Source organism: Carassius gibelio, chromosome A13 (genome assembly GCF_023724105.1).
Source record: "Carassius gibelio isolate Cgi1373 ecotype wild population from Czech Republic chromosome A13, carGib1.2-hapl.c, whole genome shotgun sequence".
Classification (NCBI taxonomy): domain Eukaryota; kingdom Metazoa; phylum Chordata; class Actinopteri; order Cypriniformes; family Cyprinidae; genus Carassius; species Carassius gibelio.
The window spans coordinates 3,959,594-3,979,288 of NC_068383.1; the positions used below are offsets into that span (position 1 = coordinate 3,959,594).

Here is a 19,695-nt window from a genome sequence, read left to right on the forward strand (position 1 = left end):
AATGTGTTTTGTGTGGTGATTTAAAGCCTACTAACAGAATCTGGAAATCAAAGATGTTAATAAACATCAATATTTGATGATTATACAATAGACAATTTTTTTCTGTGCAATGTAAAATGGGGGCCAGGAAGGAAGGCCACAGAGCAGAACTAATCCAAAATAGTAAGAGCTCATTTATTTAATAAGAAAATAAAAAATAAAGCTGACAATACGATTGTATCTAAAGAAGTTCAAGGGAAGTAGCTATGAAAAGCCTTCATTTAAAATACACAAAATAATATTTTAGGTTCAATATAAGATTTCTTTCAGAACAACTGCTGTTGAGTAAAATAAATTAATACAGTAAATAGATAAGCCATGCAAGAACTTCAAAATGCTTCTTTAATTTATTTTGAGTGAAATGCACCTTTAAGCATTGTTTTGATACTTACAATCTGTTTCATGAGAGCGTTGCCTACATTTAGCATGTTGATGGACAGTGGCTGCGATGGGCCGACACTTCTGCCAAATTCCAGCTCGTGAAAGTCTACTGTTCCCTCCAAAGACACAATCAGCAGTGCACTGACCCCTAGTTTACACATCAGAAATGAGCACACATGGGTTTAGTACAGAGGGAATGCAGTAAAAATTATTCAGTTGCCTTAAAATTTTTGCAGAAGAAAAGACCCACAAAAAAGGCCTGGCACAGGCGTAAGTGGGGGCCACTTACACAGGACTGCTAATTAAAGCTGCTTTCCATAATTTATTTTGGTTAAAAATTTTCCAAAATCAATTACTGTGCAAGTTCATAATGAATCAGTGTTCAATCTTCATACCTTTAACTAATTACCAATGGTAAGCTTGTAATAATGTTTTGAAACAAGGTGGTGATGGCGCAGTGGATAAGACGCATGCCATTGGTCGGAGAGACCTGGGTTCAAATCTACTGTGAGACACCAATGTGTCCCTGAGCAACACACTTAACCTCTGGTTGCTCCAGAGGCGTGCGACCTCTGACATATATAGCAATTGTAAGTTGCTTTGGAAAAAAGCGTCAGCTAAATGAATAAGTGTAAATGTTTTCTAATTTGAATGGTTCGGGTCATTCGTCTTTGCATTATTGCATCACGTCTGTAAACATAAATAAACAGTCCCAGCCAGTAGGCTATATTGCATGTGTAGATAATTATAGTCGGGGCCTAAAACTAACACTTTGTCACATCTCTCTGCGCTTGAGTTCATCCCTGCACCACCGTGACAATTATATATGCATAAACTATGTAGATTCATTTTTATTCAAGATATAAAAGTGGATCAGTGACTAGAACAGTCCAAGGATTTCTCTTTTTTCTTTTTTTCTTTGATTTACATCAATGACAGACTTCAGCAGGTTTCACTTTAAAATGTCTCTTTGAAACCTGATGCTCTGACTTTATCAGTCCGTTTGTATCCTATTATTTAATTCAGATAATATTATTTTATTCGCTCATGTCAGAAACAGCAAATCTTTTTAAAAACTGGTTGTTGTTTTCACTTCATTCCATTAATCTAATTCGTAAAAGTTGTACCCGCTAACTGGCGACTGATACAGTTACATATACTCGCCAAGTCTGATTTTTACGCATTTGAGTGTTAAGAAAATTAGATTAGACTACAAAGACATAAATCTACAGATAATGCTACACACTACATTTACCTTCTTATTTTGTTCATACTTCCAAGACATCACATTACTTTTAATTTCACAGTCCTGCAAATATGACAGAAAATTTAATTGTGCATTTAAAAATAAATGCAATAGTGATTTAAAGTGTGACCTGGATTTTTCTAATAAAACTGTAACTTTTTTATGTTTAACCTTTTTTTATAACTCAGAGAGCTTACATTTTACATATATGCAGTGAGGTGATAGATGCATTTTCAAACATTTCAATGTGAGCGTGGAGTTTTCAAATAAATCCAGATTAATGTGGACACAGCCAAAGACATCACTTACCACTTTGCCTAAGTTTCTCTGATCTCTCCTTTAAATGCTCAATTTCATCATCCAGCCCGTCTGTGAAGATTATCAAAACCTAGACACATGAATAAATGTCAGGGGATTGTGAACACTGTTTTCAAAGTGCCATCAACTAAATAAGCAATAAATATTTAATGGCATCTAGGTGCCCGATATGAATCTAAGGGACCAAAGAAAAAGAAAAAGTAGACCAATGAGCTGAATCTGATTTCCCAACCATGTTTAGTTGGACTCTTCCATAAAGAATATAATATAGAGTTGACAATCACTTTGATGGTTAGTTTTATATCTCAAAAACACTCCCACCTTTGCCTTGGCTTTGGAAGAGACAAACTTTTCTCTGAAGGAATCTAACAGAAGCTTGTTAAAGTCCAGGGGTTCAGTAGGTCGCCATGACATCACTTTCTTCACCACATCCTCGCTGTACTTGTCAAAGCCAAAATCTTCCAGAACTCTCGCATCTGTCCCAGACACAAGCCTATAGCCAAATCTAGTTGTAATCTTGTCCTTTGCGACGCAGCACAGATCACCAATCATGGAGATACGATGGATGGCTGCAGAAACCAACTGTTTCACCTGAGGTGTGAACAGAGTTTGTGTGCTTGTTCGTCTGGACACGTCAAACCCAAAGGCAATGTCAATATCACAATCTGTTTGAACAAAACATTCGGTCACAATCTTCAAGAAAGGGTATAGACAAAATAATATACGTCTATAGAAGAATATTCTGAATTAATTTCCAAAGGAATTGCAAATTGTATTTTCAATTGCATTTTCCATATGTGGATGCAATAATTGTTACATAATCCAAACGCAACGACCAAATTTCAAATGTAAAAACAACTGTATTTCCCCCAAATTTGCCAAAACTCAAACTAAATCACAATTCCTTTTTCATTTTAATTTTCGATGCCTTACACAATGAGAGCCACAACAGAATGACAATTTTCACCATTAAAGGGACAGTTCACCCAAAAATGAAAATATTATGTTAATATGCTGACCCCCAGGGCATCCAAGATGTAGGTTACTTTGTTTCTTCAGTAGAACACAAATTATCATTTTTAATGTCAGCCGGTGCAATCTCTCAATTGTACAATGGATGGCAATAGTAACAGAATCTATGTATTATTATAAGTGCATTACCGTCACCTATCTCTCAAGTGGACCACTGACACTCTATCTACAATTATCTACAATATCTCAATTAGTATACATGGGTTTAGTCAATGTCCATTTGAGAGGCAGTAGGGCACTTAGAAGTCTGCGATCCACCATAAAGAAAGTAGAAGAAGATGATACCTCAGGTGCCTGCTGCTGTGAAGCACTTTCACAAAGGTTCTAACAGTTCGGGCATTGCGTGAATCAGACCCAATTTGCACTGTCTGTTCGCTCAAACGCATCTATCAGATAGGCAGCTGCCTTTAACGATGCCTTATTATTTTGTTCAAAGCATTGGGCACAATCGTTTGTGAGTAATGTCACTTCCCAATACAAACACGGCACATAGTATATTTACATTGCAATTCCATTTGAGTTTTGGCAGGTTACATTCCACTGCGTGTTTGTGAAAACGCAAACAGTAATTTTGCGATTGCATATGGATTATGTCACAATAAATGTGCCCATATATGGAAAATGCAATTGAAACTGAAATTTGCAATCCATTTAGGACTCATCATTTTTTTACAAATGCATACATATGTACACTCCTCAGTATATTACCATGTTAGATTATTAATTTTTTAAGTAGTAAGGGTTTTCCAAAATCACTTACAAATTTTCTGCCATCCACAGGTGATTTCAAAAAGGACATTAATTTTGTATCTTTTCAGGACATCTGGCAAAAATTAATTCCAAAATTCTGAAATGTACACATACGTATACTATAAAATCTAGTCACTTACCACGTGTGGGTTGATCGTCTGGGACATGGTCACAGAGTAAATGTAACACTCTCCTTCTGGTTGTCATCAGTTCAAGGCCATCAAAAGATTCAATAAGGACCTGATTCTCTCCAGTCATTTTCTGCAACTCATGTTTCTGTATTTCTTTGCCTATCCCAATGCCAGTAATTGATATGCCCTTGTCTCTGAGATATTTTACTGCAGTCAAGTCTTCCTTATCTTTAGCATCTCCGTCTGTGATCAGCAGGAGATTCTGAGCTACTCCTTCATCTATTCTGGATCCATTCTCTTTTGTGAAGTAGTATCGAATATTTCTCAGGGCATTCCACGTAAATGTGCCCTGTTCTCGCTGATCAATAATTTTTATAGCTTCCTTCACTCCTTCAAAACTATTGTATGTGTTCAGGTAAAAGTAATGCATGAATATATCGCTGAACTGGGCAACAGCCACTTGCCATTTGACTTTAGCAATATCCAGCTCTCTCACAATGCCAATCATGTATCTTTTGAGAGCAACCCAACTTTCATTTTTAATAGACTCTGATCCATCAATTAAAAAAACAAGATCTAACTGTGTCCTCTCACAAACTAGAAAGAGAATAAAAAAAAAACAAAAAAAAACATTAGAACTACATTAATGGACAGTTCTTTAAAGCAACACTGAAACTGTAGATTAGCAGGCCACAAGTTTAATCATTTACTGTAGGGGCTATTTATACTTGGTCACTTCAAATCACACATTTTTTTTTTTTTATACCGATAGTTACAGATAGTTCAATAGGTGGTCTAAGACCCCGACCCCCGAGTTCCCCAGATCCCTTAGAGGGGCACAGACTGACCACCAGGGCTGCGCAAGATAATAACTTTGATGACCATCCATCTCTCTAAAAAGTGTGGGAAGTCAAATTATTTTTTATTGATAGCTAAAATTCAGATTTTTTTCTAATATTCAGTCAGGGCTTGACATTGACACCTGCCAACCTGCCAAATGTGGGTGGATTTCAGCAGTGGCGGGTAACATGGTTACTCCGACTTTGATGGGTTAAATTTATACAATAACAGAGCTTGACATTAATGCTTGTCTGGGACAAGGGGATTTTATTTATTTTTTTGAAGGGGCATGTGAAAGAGAATTTTACATGCCTGACTGGACAATTAACCTAATCAATACATTTAAATACGGAACGGAAGCACTGTAATTTCGGCAAGAATGATTGTAATTTTATTACATTTGATGTAAACGTGATTGATAATGGATAATGTATTGGCAGCAACAAGGTTTCTTAAATCTTAGTGAGGAGGCGGGGCTGACCCCGTTGCTAGCTATGACAGTCCTTTGAAGACTGTGATTGGATGGTTGTCCAAGAGGGAAATAAAAGAGCTGTTTTAAGAGTAGTGTTTATTATAAGCCTTCACTTTTAAATTACAGGTGCAATTTTCATGTTTTACCATACTCTAGCTCTCTCTTTCTCTCTCACACACACACACATTATATAGGTGTATATAAATATTATTTTTTATTTTTTATTGACCATGATGTCATACTTAATGTATTTTATAGGAAATGAACAGTGACATAATAAGTATTGTAATTGTTTGTGTGATCACTTAAGGTTTTGACAGACCCAAATCATCGCTTCTGCATAGTTGTATTTTTCCAGTTGCCAAATATGCTAATGTGGTTAATGTAGTGATTTACTTCCATTTCTGGCGCTATGGTGTTTCAATGCGGTGTCGGAGATGTTAGCATGTCTTGGTCACAAACATAATCCCTGCACAATCTAATGTTCAGCGTCTTGTTAACTCTCTGCCATGCATTGTGTGCAAAATATTTCTTCTCCCTCTTCATGTTTCTTCCATTTTCTCCACTGCTAAAGAAACCATTAAGCCTCTTAAAAGTCCTTAAAACCTCCATTAAGGGTGAAGTTGTTTTTTTAATTACTTTTTTTTCTTTACTACGATCTTTAATTCTAAGAGGAAACACCCACATTTCTAATAATTTTTTTTACTAGGTTACTAGGAGCAACTTTTAGCACTACGATTTTTCATGAGTGTGGGCCCTGATTGCTAATTTGACATTGATTTTATTGTCAGTGTTGATTGTTTTTTACCCAATTTAGTTAACGAAAATAGAACCAAACCCATATTGCACGATGAGTGGACATTTAAGCAGTTTTTATAAATGTGCCATAGATAAAAACACTACTTTTGTGCAGACAGGGACAAAACAATGGAACTGACATGTTTTAAGATTATTCAGAGCAAGTTACTTTCAGTTAAAACGGATCATACATGCATTTTAGTCTGGGACTGGGGGGTGGGGGTCTGTACTGTGATAAGGGGTGTATGGTGATAAGAATAAGATTTACTTGGTTCGCAGAGCTCTTGGGCGACCTGTTTTTGTAGTCCACACAGATCATTGTAGGTGTTCGCATAGTGCACTGTTCCTTCATATCCCACCATCTGATTTAGCTGTGTCTTATCGGCATCTTGGATACCAATAGCAAAAAAGATGACATTTGACTCTGCAAGGGTTTCAAGCCATTTTGCCAGACCATTAAAGTCATTAGCCTTGCCATCTGTAATCAGTAATAGCACTTGGGGAACTTTCTCTTCCCGTCGTCCACCATGTTTTTTATCAAAGTAGGTGAGTGTATACTTCAGGGCTCTGGCCGTGTTTCTGCGTCCTCCTGAAGCTTTGAGGTTTGAGATAACCCTCTGAATATCATTTTTACTGTAGTACTGTTTTAGTGTGAACTCCAACTGCGGGTTGTCAGAGTAGGTGATGGCCCCAAATCGTACCTGTTTTTCTCCAACTACAGATTTGCTCACCATATATTTCATTAAGTTTATAATTTCTTGAAAACCATCTTTATTGGGACTTCCAGAGGCATCAACAAGGAAGATTATGTCAATAATTTGTTTTGTCTTGCATTCTGCAAAGATATAAAATGTTAATCAAAAGTGTTAAAGTCATTTGGAAAAGTCACTTTAGCAGGAGACAAACACACTTTAGCTAATATTTGAAGTGATTTTTACTGTAATACAATTACAACTGTAACAAGCAATTACAAGCTTTTAGTGGATGTACACATTACAAATGTGCAATCCTTCTCTTTAAGCTAAACAGACATAAGCCATAAAAGTCTACATGCTACACTAGTCAGATTCATATAGTCTCAGGGGACTTTGGAAATGGAACAGATTTTGAGTGCAAGATGTGTTATCAGTACTTTTGTTCCATTTTAATGGAGAATAAAGACTATTATAAATGTTTTCACTTTTAGGAGTACACTTGCATGTAGATGCCCTCAAAGATAACAGATATTGACTAAAAACATTTTTTTTCAAGTGGTTTAACATCAACTGACAGAAGTTACTGACATGATGTGAACTCTCTTGATTTGATTTACATACCTGTGTTGCAGATCGTGGGAAGGATGGCATTACTTAAGTCTTTTGAGGAAGCAAATGTTTCTTCAAAGAATGCTCCTTCTTCGGATCCATTATGGGATCCAGCAATGGCAAGAATCTGTAATTTGTTTGCATGTTTCATACCAATGGCATTAATGTTGATGAAATTGTCTCTCAAGACTTTAGCAGGCTCGGCTACATCATCCCTACTCTCTCCATCTGTAAGAACTATCAATAGCTTTAAAGCACTGCAGCGTCCTCCTTTAGAAATGGAGAAAGATTTTAATACTTCTGTAAGTGCGTTTCCAGTCTTCGTTTCTCCATTCATCTTTTTAATATTCATAATTTCCTCTGATAATTTATCTTTATCTTTAAATGTATTTAATGAAAACTCCTCCTTTGTGTTTGTGCCGTACTGAACAACCGCAACACGCTCCTTGTCCAGTCCAATTGCAAACTTATCTATCACAAGCTTCATTATCTCCTTCATATTTTCAAAGTCCTCAGCATGAACGCTTTCTGATCCATCAAGCAGAAAGACAACATCTGCCAAAAGACCTTCACAACCTAAAAATAAGAAATTCATAAAATGATCACTGCTCCTGTGAAAGGAATCTTGAAACAAATTCTAATTAGGCCAAGAGAAAATTTTTATCGGCATGCACTGTATTATTTTGCAAATCAGGTAACTGTGCAAAAATATCATACAAACGTATGCCATAAATTTCTCACCGCATATTTCTGTAATGATATCTTTCTTGATTTCATTAAGGAAATCATAGTTTTTTACATAAAATGTTCTTTCTGTGCTGCCAGATATATCTCCCAGCTCTGGCACAGATGCATTTTTCACACCAATAGCATAAATGATGACATTATGTTCTGTTCTCAGCAGATTAGCAGGTACTTTTACGGGCTCGGCTGTCCCTATTGACTCGCCATCTGTGATGACAATAAGAATCTTTCGGACCTCTTCCCCATGTGTCCGTACAGCTTCTCCGAACAGCGGGATCATTTTTCTCAATCCCAGATCAGTCCTGGTGCCCCCTCCCTTATGTATGAGGGATGTCACTGCATTTTCGATATCAGCTTTTGAGTTATATTCATGTACTCTAAAAACTATGTTTGCATTGTCTGCAAATGTAACCAACCCAAAGCGCACATGGTTTTGTCCAATCTCAAATGCTTTAAGCAATTGCTTAGTAAAGGCCTTCATATCATCAAACTCATTATTTTGAATACTTCCTGAATCATCCAAAAGGAAGTATATGTCAGCTTTGGTTGTTTGCTTGCAACCTGCAGTGGAGTGAAATGAGATTTTGAAAATTATACAGATATTATTATTTTTTTTTTTTTCATAATTACTGTGCTCTTAGTAATTTAAAAGAAATTTAGTAAAAACATCTTACCAACCTTGCAATGCAAAGCTCTGTGAGCCTGTAGGTATCAAGGAATCTGTGATTTCATTGCAAAGTGTTTTGGTTAAAATATTTGAAAGTGAATTTAGTTCATCAAATTCTTTCACATTGAACACAAACTTTTTATATGGATATGATGCAATCTCTCTCAAGTCCTCCTCCTCTGTGTCTTTGATACCAAGCGCAAATACAGTGACGCCAGATCGCCGCAATGCTGCCGCAGCACTGGCCACCTCATCTGTTGACTTTCCATCAGTGATCACAACAGCAACCTGCTGAACATTCTGATCTCTTCTGCTACCTCTTTCTTTGGTGAACACTTTGTCTTTGGCAAACGTGAGAGCAGCTCCAGTGTATGGTTTACCACGACCATATGGCATGCTGCTGATATAGCGCAGGATGTCAGTCTTATCATCGAAGGTGTTGAAGTACACATCTGCTCGAGGGATGTCACTATAGAGGACCACAGCTATTTTTATTTTTCCCTCACCCACGTCGAGACCTCCGATGGTGTTCTTGAGAAAGTTGCGCACCAGTTGGAATTTTTCAGATCTGATATTTTCGCACTGATCAACAATAAAAGCAATATCTGCCACCCTGTCAAACATGCACTCTGTCAAAAAGACAAGAGAATTTTAGAACTTTTGTATTGTATATACTACATAATAGTTTTTCAATCTTAAACTCTTAGCAAATCAAACGTTTATAGGTTTTAAGGAAAGATTTGAAGATTGTGCACGCACTCACCCCTTGCGACAGCAGCATCTTCCCATTTGTCAATGGAATACGTAATTTGTTGTAGTACTTGTTGGATGTTACCTACTAACTTGTAGTTGTGTGGTGGACTAGAGATGTCCTTCATTTGATTTGCATCAGCTTTGCTCAAGCCAACAGCAAAAACTGTCACTGCATCTTTTCTGATTCTGCGGGATGCTTGGATTACACCATCGGCGGATTCTCCAGCTGAAATTACTAACAGAAACTGCTTAGAGCCTTCAGAGACTCGGCTTCCAGTGGCAGTACTGAAGAAATTTTTGTGAGCATATTCAATTGCATTGCCAATTCTACGCTCCCCTGTAGGCCTCAGTGTCAGGCTGCGAACAGATGCCAAAATCTCATTCCTGGTCTTATCAGTATTTAGCAAGAACTCCTCCTTGACATTTTCGCTGAACTGAGCCAGGCCGACACGATTAGTATTCTTTCCCACATTGAGCTGCTGGATCAGTCTTTGAAGAAAATTCCTTATTATTTGCAGCTCTTGTCTAGATGCTGAACTATCAACCAATATGAAGAGATCAGCAAATTTTGGCTCAAAAGCTGAAGAGAATGGAAATCAATGAATAAAATAATTTGCATTTAAGCAATACATCAATAAACTGTGCCATACTAGAGCACATAAAAGAGCAGATAGGAGTTCACTGTATTATGGGAGTGGGACTCAAAGCTAGTACATTTAAGAAAAGTTTTTGTTTTGCTTGTACTAATCTTAAGGTTTTCATATTAAACAATCCCACAGTAAAGACACAAATAGGAAAGCATAGCAAATAAAATGTGTTACCTTGTGACTGGAGTGTGACAGTAAGGCACACCTTGTTGCGAAGACTTTCTTTTAGACCTTGCAGTTCTTGATAACTGTCGATACTGAATAAGAACTCTTCATGTGGGATATTAGCAATGGTACGCAGTGTTTCCATGTTGGCCCTTCCCACCCTGACGACAAAGATTGAAACTCCTAGGCTTCGTAGTCTTTGGGAAGGTTCCTCCACATCATCATTTGATACCCCATCTGTGATGACTATGGCAATGCCAGGAACTTTCTCTCTGGCCTGTGTAAAGTAATTCTCACGGATGAAAGTCAGAGCCAGACCAGTGTTGGTGCGTCCTTTACGGTAGATGAGATCATTCAACTTTTGGTGCAGGTCTCCCTTATCTGAATATTCACCGAGCAGGAACTCTTGGTACGGTCTGTCACTGAACTGAGCAAGTCCCACTCTCACCTTGTCGGGTCCAAGGTTAAAACTGTCCACAAAAAAATGGAGGAACTTCCTCACTTCTTCGAAATCACTCTCTCCAATGCTACCAGATGAGTCAACAAGGAGCACAATGTCTGCCTGAGTTTCGGTGCAGCCTAAAACAAATACCAAATATAATGCCAAGATTATTTTAAGGGTGTAATCAGTATTTGCTGCAAATGGGCCACTGTTTTTATGTTGCCTTAACTTGAGACTTAACAACATAATTTTAAATGTCTGCCTGTTCTGATTCAACTTCCTATGTCTTTTCTAATGTAATCAGAATTCATATACAGTATATATATATATATATATATATATATATATATATATATATATATAAATCTCTTACAATTCCATGAAAAACTTATAATCTGTAGCTAGCTTTCAAGTTATGTGCATCAAAATTAGCACAGTCCTTCAGGCTGTTCTGACGTAATACATTTTATTTCTTATAAATGATTAGACTTGCACATGGCAGATTCTTAAAAATCCAATTTACATTGACAGAATACTCAGAGACTTGCTTGGAATGGTTTTGATTTGATACAAATATTCAAACTATATAACCTTCGGACTTCAAACTAACCCTCAAAATGTTTTTAACACCCAAGCAAAGGCTTTGTCACACTAATATTAAAAGGACAAAAAAATAATGAAGTTTTAAGAATTTAATTTATTTTTTGCCACTGATTTCTCATCAGGTTCTCTCACTCAAATATTTTCCAGTAAAGCTGTGACCCAGAGAAGCGCAGCAATTTTTCAATGTAATACGTTACCTCTTGACATCAGGATGACATCTTTTTGGGTTTCCTCTACAGTGGTACACACTTTCCCAATTACCCCCTGAAAGATTCCTTGCAGAGCTACAAAGTCTGATACACTGTAGAGATGCTGATCGTACGGCTCACTCACGATGTCCCTCAGTAACGCCATGTTTGCATCTTTGATCCCTATGGCGAATATTTTGATTCCCCTTTGCCTCAGCTCCTTAGCCTGTGACTCGACCTCATCTTGAGAGTCACCATCTGTGATAACAATGGCAATCTGAGGAACATTCTGCTGTGCTCGACTTCCGGCCTTTTCAACAAAGTGTTGTTTCAGCATAAACTCCAAACCCTTGCCGGTAAATGTCCCGCCGGTTTTATAACGCAGATTTTGGATGTAGCTGAGAATTTCCTCTTTGTTCTGGTAAGTGTTGAGTGTGAATTCAGTATATGGTGTGTCAGTGTACTGGACCAAACCAATCCTGATTCTGTCAGGAGCAACTTCAAAGTTCTCTACGAGTGAGGAGAGGAATTCACGGATTTGCTGGAAGTTCTCTGGCCCAATACTGGAAGAGCCATCCACCAGGAATACAATGTCAGCCACTGTGTTCTGTGTACAGACTGAGAGAAGGAAACCAGAGACTTTTAATTCAATCAACAACTAGATCAAGTGGAATATGCAGAAATTGTGCTGAATAATCTCATCAAGTAAAATCTGTCCCTACCAATGTTTTGACCATTGCTGACAAGAAAACATAATGACAGAACAAGGAAACCAAGTAATCTCCACTCCTTCTCCATGCTCGAGTACCCTGTTCCTGAAAAAAAGCAACCAATGAGTTTAAAAGTTGCTGCACAGCTTATTTCACAAAATAGAATTGCAAATACAGCACGCATAAAAAAAAAAATTACACGCTTCAACTTCAAGAAACACATACAAGTAGAAAGAGACTGAGATCTTCCCCTTTTCCCATTTCCTGTTTTGTATGAAATGCTTGTAAAAATTGTCAGGTTGAGATGTGAGAGCCAGTGATGAGCGGGTTGATCTGAAATGAACGGGTGCCTGCGGTCACCCGCGGTTACCCGCGGTTACGAGTCATCCAAAAATATTTTTAATGATATTCGGGTTGCGGTCGGTCGGGTCGTTTGAAATACCTTTGTAATTTATATAGTACTAGACACAATTTTGAAATACATAGGCCTACACTTTATTGGCTGAATAACTGGCACAAATAGAGTGACCACCTGTCCCGCTTTGTTGTACTGTACAGCATTTTTACCCTTTGTCCCGCCTCATGCAAATTGAGCATCTGTTCCGCTTTTTCATTTGACCCTGCCTAATAAATACACGGATACGCCCATAGGCTTACTGTTAACTTATGTCCAATAGTTCAGATGAGAGCAATAAAAGCGTCAGTCAATAGGCTGAGTCGTACATCAATCAAACTGTTGACTGGTGCACGAACGCCTCCTCAACAATCTCAAATTGGAAAGTGAACGCGTTGTTCGGTCAGGTTAAGCAGCCATGGCCAGTGTGGCCATGAAAATGAGAAGATGCACTTTTAATAGAGAATGGACCGCAACATAATCTTGGTAAAGACCTGTAGATGGCGAAGCAGAGAGAGCTTTTTGCATTTTATGCAAAAGCAGTTTTTCTGTGGGACATGGTGGAGAATGTGACGTGAAGCGACATGATGCATGTGAGTAGGCCTACCACAGAAAAAAGCGCATCATCAAGAAACAAAATGCACTCTAGTACAGCATGCATGCATCAACACTTACCGAAATTAATTATTAATTAACTGATTCATTATTTTGTATAGTATTTTAAAATGTAACGACAGTACGCCATATTAAGTTAATTGCCTGCGAGCTTCTCCTCCTGTCTGTACGGTAATGCGACAGAGAGACGAGTGGTTATGACGCAATTGTTAGCCTATTTTTACAAAAACTGTTACTACGGGGCCATAATGTAACATAGAAGGTAATGGAGCCCTTTATACATTGTTGTGTATCTTTAGAAATAATGGACAAACGGAGTCTTTAAACGCCTCAGATGTAAAGTTATTCGCTGTAATTGTAATTGGCGCGGAGAGAGTATAAAATGCCAGGAGAGACAGAAGCAGTCGAGAGAGAGACACCAAAGCAAGGCACCAAACCCCCAACTGCTCCCCGGGTGCTGCAGCATAAATGGCTGCCCACTGCTCTGGATGTGTGTTCAAGGTTTATGTGTGTTCACTGCTGTGTGTGTGCACTTTGCATGGGTTACATTCAGAGCACGAATTCTGAGTATGGGTTACCATACTTGGCTGAAACAAGTGCATACTACAGTTAAGCCATTCTACAGTATAAGGTGACATTTAAGCACTTGAGAAATGGATTGCAACTCTTAAGTAAAATTTAAAGCACGGTTATGTGCAATTGCATTAAAGGGGTTTCAAGTTTCCCTTCTCTTTGGAGTGTTACAAGGTGATTGTGCATAGATAAGATTCCTGAAGATGCAAAGATGCAAAGTCTCAAAACCAAAGAGATGTATCTCTTTATCAAAGTTAAGACTTTGCCACACCTCACTAAAATGGCTCATTCAAACACGCCCCCACACGTCTACATCAAGATGTAGGAATATTTGCATAATGCTGCCCAAATGTTCACGCAAAGAAAGTAGTCGTGGTTTCAGTAACCTCAGTTAGTTTTGAAGCAGTCGTGTCACGGAGACGCTGTGTGTATCTAGGCGAAAGCAAAAGCACTTGGCCTTCCAAAAGAACAGTAAATGCATTTAGGAATCTTAAGATTACAGTACTTACAACAGAACTGCAACGCATTTGATAGACAACCGTTTGGTGAACCTAGGAGAGGAAGTCATTCTGACTTTGCTACGACAATATGGCGCTTCTGAATCAGCTACTTTAAGTATATTTGCTATTGACTGTTCAAATGCAGAGTTTTGCACAGTGTGTGTGAGCGTGTGTGTGTGTGTGTGTGTGTGTGTGTGTGTGAGAGAGAGAGAGGGTCACACAGTGGAGTCAGCTGTCTTAACCGTCTGGGGCTTGTGTTCTGCAAACAGATACAAGCTTCATCACTGTGTCTGTCATGTGACTCTGTTCCTCTTTCAGGCTTGAACTGATGGTAAAAATAAGGACATTATTTCTTATAGTCTGTATAGTCTTTACATTTATTTTGAAAGATGAAGCTTTTGATTATGGAAAGGATCGTTTGAGAGAGGCGGGGCATAGAGGACCTACAATAATGTACAGTATTTCAAAAATAATAATGAGTAAAGAATGTCAGCATATTCTGTTACACCAAATACACAAAATTATGATCTTTAAAAAAGCATCATATGACGCATGTGAGGAAACGCATGTGAAATAATAACAAACGATCGTAAAATGACGTTGTTGTTCTTGTTGCTTTTTAGTAATTTAATTTAAATGTGTATTTCTATTTTTTTTACTGCCCTTTTTAATTTATTAATTTATAAATTAATAAAAAATAAAGAAAGAAAACAAGTCATAAAGTGTACAATAAAGCACAACCAAATCCTTATATTATAATCACATTGCACTTGAATCAAGTTAAAGGTGTAATCTGCTGATTGTCCTGCAGGTGACTGCATAAATCTGTCTTTTTAAGATGCATTTATGGCTTTGAGATTACTCCAGAGCACTCGTAGATCTACGATGATTTTCAAGTGCTACTTGAGTTACGAAGCTTTTGGGAAACAGACTGTGATATTAAGATCATTTGTACAATCGTTTTTACAAACTTCTTAGACTTACGATGCCTTTGGGAAACTCAGCCGAGATCTGTTCCACCAAGATCAAATGCATTAACATTGTCGGTAACACTTTAGTATAGGGTGCAGTTCACACTAATAACTAGTTGCTTATTAGCATGTGTATTATTAACATATTGGCTGTTTATTAGTGCTTATAAAGTACCTAAAATGCATGACATCCATAATCCTACCCAATACCCTAAACTTAACAACTACCTTATAAACTATTAATAAGCAGCAAATAACGAATTAATTGAGGCAAAGGTCATAGTTAATGGTTAGTTAATAGTGAGAATTGGACCCTAAAATAAAGTGTGACCACATTGTCATAACTATTACCATACTAAAATGTTCAGAGAGATTTCATGACTGAAATGTATTTTATAAAGATCACTAATATAATTCATGGAAAGATGGCGAAATATTTTTTTTTTTAAATATATGAAATAAAAATGTATGCCAATATTTTCTGTAAAATAAGTAAATAAGCCCATTTTGTTTAAATTAAGGATTACATTAATGAGTACACCCTATATTTAATTCAGAAAATAATAATATTCTAGTACTTAGTATGTACTCCAGAAGAACACTGCTCTGACGCTTCTTGGCACTGAGTGTTCATGTTCACAACTTCATGACAAATTTTCACATCTGTCCTGTTTAACTCCTGGACGACCTCCTTAAATGCTCTGATCTTTAATGAGGAGTTTTGCTTAGCTCAACTCAACAGAATCCCCCACAGCTGCACAAGAGCATTGAGATTGGGTGAAATAAATGTCCACTGAAGGATTTTAACCTTGGGAGAATGAATGTCTTTAATGTCATGCTAAAAAAAATTGCCCAATAATGCAGGGAATAAGGGGAGGGTAGCATCTTCTGTTTCAAGTTTTTGTATTACATCACACAGTAGTGTGTGAATGCAAGTGTTGACAAAGCACAACTCCCTCACACCTTCAGCACTCATTCATCCCTAAAAGCTTTACTACCACTGAATGTCACTGTGGCTACCAAGAACTTCTCACTGTACACCTCTAGCAATATTTCTGATTCTTTTGGATCTGAAATGATTGGCTTGGTCTCCTGAGACCAGAGTATGGATTCACAGAAGTCTCTATTGTGTAAATGTGAGCATTGGAAGAGGTTAAATCAGTTTATCAGTCCCTCCAGGATTTCATATAACCTTTTTCTGTTATTTGTGGCCTAAAATTACTGATTTTGCTGCTGCTTTTCTCAAAATTTGCAGTAATATTGGTGGCATTTAGTATTTTTTTTTGCAGTGAAAATATACCACAGACAACATTCATCTAACACTGTTATAACTTTTCTGACTTCGAGAAACATTATAGGGCTCCAGACTAATGTTTGAGGAAAACCAGCACTATGCCATTAAGTTTTACAGAGGGTGACACCAGCATCTGACAGTAAAGCACCCAAATCGCACATTTACATCTCGGAGATGTCTATTTGATGTCTGCATTTACATATGCAAGATGTACATTTAGCCACAGGCTCATCATTTCTGCCACAAGTTGTTCCAGTAGTTTTAATGTTAAATCCATGGTGAATATTGGTGATTTGTCTTTATGATGTGAACGCAAGACTGTTAATTAAAATTTTTGGAACTGAGAAACAACCTTTCTTTGAAAATCTGTGAGCTTTTGTGAAAATTGCGGAGTTTGATTGATTTAGCTTAATCCTGAAGGGACTGGTTTATTTTGCTTTCCTATAGTAGGTAATTCTAGTGGTGACAACAAGCATGCATGTAGCTAAACTCGAGAGGTTGTTGATCTGAATGTGAGAACTAGTCATATTAATACTTGTATTTGTAAGTACACTCACGGCTCTGATGTGAAATGCTAAATCTTTCAATTTGCACACACAATGATCAAAACACCCATCACTGCAAGAAATAAATATATATTTTTTCATGTATCAGTTATTTGTAAAACACTGCAAGCTATTTTCACTGAATATCCTTAGCTTTGACAGGATTTTAAGACTGCATTCATCTTGTCATTCAGGTATTATATGGTACACAAATAATACAACATATTTCAAATGTATATCCCACTGCATATCACTGTACCAGAGTTGTGACATAACTCTGTTGTTTTTATCATTTAAATGTTAAAAAAATGTAAAAAGAATTTAAACTTCTTCATTGGGTTAAATTCCTAATTTGCTTGTCAGTAAGGAACCGTTTTATATGCAACATTTAAAAAATCTAACTTATAAAAATCTAGTGTTTGTTAATGTATAGATGTACATTAAAGAGCAAAACCTAAAAAATAAGCAGTTATGACCAGGAAAACTGTTTTGAGCAACTAAAGTAGAGCTAAATATATGTAGGCTATTTATTAAACATCCATAAGACCATCTAGTGGTTAAACAATGGCATTACATATGAATATTATCTTTGTGGCCACCGAATGCCTCTAATTTGTCTCTTTGCACTGGAATTTAAATACATTTTCTCTATTTTAACCCTAAATACTACACTCATTGTAATATAAATAATAAGCATATTAGAAAATGTTATATTTTGAATTGTAATTCATGGACCATAATTATTGCCCATATTATTTAGTACCAAAATCTCTTCAGATTAACTAAACAGAAATTATCTAAAATGTGGAACAGTTATTTTATTGGTTAAAAGTTACACTTAAGGTGTTTGATCACATTTGACTGCCAAGGAGTATGAGAACATAATGTTGTTTCATCGCCCAAAATAAAATGCTATCGTAAAGCATTAGTCAGCTTATCAATGCACAATCAATGCACTTTATGTGCTAATAATTACTAGAAATAGCTGCAAACATAGTGAAACTGCTGTCTGTCCTGATTAATCCCATTCAAACATAATGACAGCGTGATTTGTGTAAAATGATTGATAGCTCCATGAAGCACGTGACCGAGTGGTGGTGAGATCAAAGCATGTCACAACTGTTTTTCAGCTGCTGTGGTACAGCGAGCTTACTGTATACAGTACATGGATATAGACAGGAAAGATGTTGCATTATTTGTCTACCAGATAATACCTGAATGACAAGATGAATGCAGTGTCTTAAAATCCTGTAAAGGCTAAGCATATTAAGTAAAATAGTATGCAATGTTTTACAAATAACTGATACATATGCATAAAACACAAATTTCTTTCTTGGCAAGTCATGATGGCTGGCGTTGTACACTGGCCTGGCATCGACCAATAAAATGTCTTCATTCGCACCAAAGCCTCGCCCCCGGCTCTGCTCTATAGAAGCAGATTAGTCTCAAATATAATTCACGCAAATAATATGATTCACTCGTGCGTAGACAATTTCATATGCATGAAACCTAATTCACGTACACACAAAAAAATTCACGTGCGTGAAAAAATATATATATTCACAAAAAGCAATTCATAAGCGCAAAATAAAATTATATATTTATAAAATACATTTCACAAATGCAAAAAACAATTTGTAGATATACAACTGTGCACAAAAACTTTTGAATATTTAAAATGTACGAGTGTCTGAATGTACAAATCGTCATTTACCAGGGGGCAAGGAACTCGACCGGAAGTTGGGGGCTGCAATCTTTTAGCAGAACTTCACTTGCGTTAGCATTCCCATTGACTCCCATTAATTTTGGCGTCACTTTGAAAGCGAATAACTTTACATCTGAGGCATTTAAAGACTCCGTTTGTCCATTATTTATTTCTAAAGATACACGACAATGTATAAAGGGCTCCATTACCTTCTATGTTACATTATGGCCCCGTATAAACAGTTTTTGTAAAAAATAGGCTAACAATTGCGTCATAACCACTCGTCTCTCTGTCGCATTACCGTACAGACAGGTGGAGAAGCTCGCAGGCAATTAACTTAATATGGCGTACTGGCATTACATTTTAAAATACTATTCAAAATGATTAATCAGAATACTTACTCCTGCTCACTCACTACAAAGAACTCCCCGCTCAAGCTCGCCGTCTCTGCAAGATTAACGATGGCAGTTTGCACGCACAGCCACTTAGAAGATTTACATCTGGCAGACAGGTTGCTGACGTCGTCAAGCTTCGTTTGAGTCTGCGCGTCAGAAACGGAAGTGCTAAAAAACGCTAAAAATGGGCTTCACTTGTCTCAATTGAGTTCCAATGGGGTCGCTGTGTCCATTTCTTTTACTGTCTATGTCATTTACTATGAATCCACTCAGATTTGTGTGTGTGTGTTTTTGAGACTTTCCTGGCAGAGCTCTCTTCCCACGTGGGTCTGTCGTACTCTTTAGCCAATCAGATGCGAGCTTACCATTCAACCAATCATATCATAAGCCACTGATAGTGCATTCAAGGAGCACGATTCTGCGCACCTTTTGCGCAATATGGATTAATTCGAACGGAAATTAAGCCTTTACCT

The 19,695-nt window shown here is 37.2% G+C and overlaps 2 protein-coding genes across 2 annotated transcripts in view; both read right to left on the bottom strand.

Annotated features, from left to right (window-relative positions):
* The window catches only part of LOC128025903 (collagen alpha-6(VI) chain-like), a 168,344-nt gene that overhangs the window by 143,973 nt on the left and 4,676 nt on the right, over positions 1 to 19,695 (bottom strand). The window contains exons 3-14 of the mRNA XM_052612501.1: positions 12,243 to 12,335; positions 11,530 to 12,138; positions 10,297 to 10,866; positions 9,486 to 10,055; positions 8,734 to 9,351; positions 8,053 to 8,616; positions 7,324 to 7,887; positions 6,276 to 6,842; positions 3,907 to 4,494; positions 2,306 to 2,649; positions 1,976 to 2,054; positions 432 to 568 (exon numbers count right to left, since the gene is read on the bottom strand). Coding sequence (XP_052468461.1) covers positions 432 to 568; positions 1,976 to 2,054; positions 2,306 to 2,649; positions 3,907 to 4,494; positions 6,276 to 6,842; positions 7,324 to 7,887; positions 8,053 to 8,616; positions 8,734 to 9,351; positions 9,486 to 10,055; positions 10,297 to 10,866; positions 11,530 to 12,138; positions 12,243 to 12,318 — 5,286 coding nt within the window. The 5' untranslated portion in view covers positions 12,319 to 12,335. The remainder of the gene's footprint in view (positions 1 to 431; positions 569 to 1,975; positions 2,055 to 2,305; positions 2,650 to 3,906; positions 4,495 to 6,275; positions 6,843 to 7,323; positions 7,888 to 8,052; positions 8,617 to 8,733; positions 9,352 to 9,485; positions 10,056 to 10,296; positions 10,867 to 11,529; positions 12,139 to 12,242; positions 12,336 to 19,695) is intronic.
* The window catches only part of LOC128025907 (low density lipoprotein receptor adapter protein 1-B-like), a 137,198-nt gene that overhangs the window by 41,087 nt on the left and 76,416 nt on the right, over positions 1 to 19,695 (bottom strand). The gene's annotated exons all lie outside the window — the stretch shown is intronic.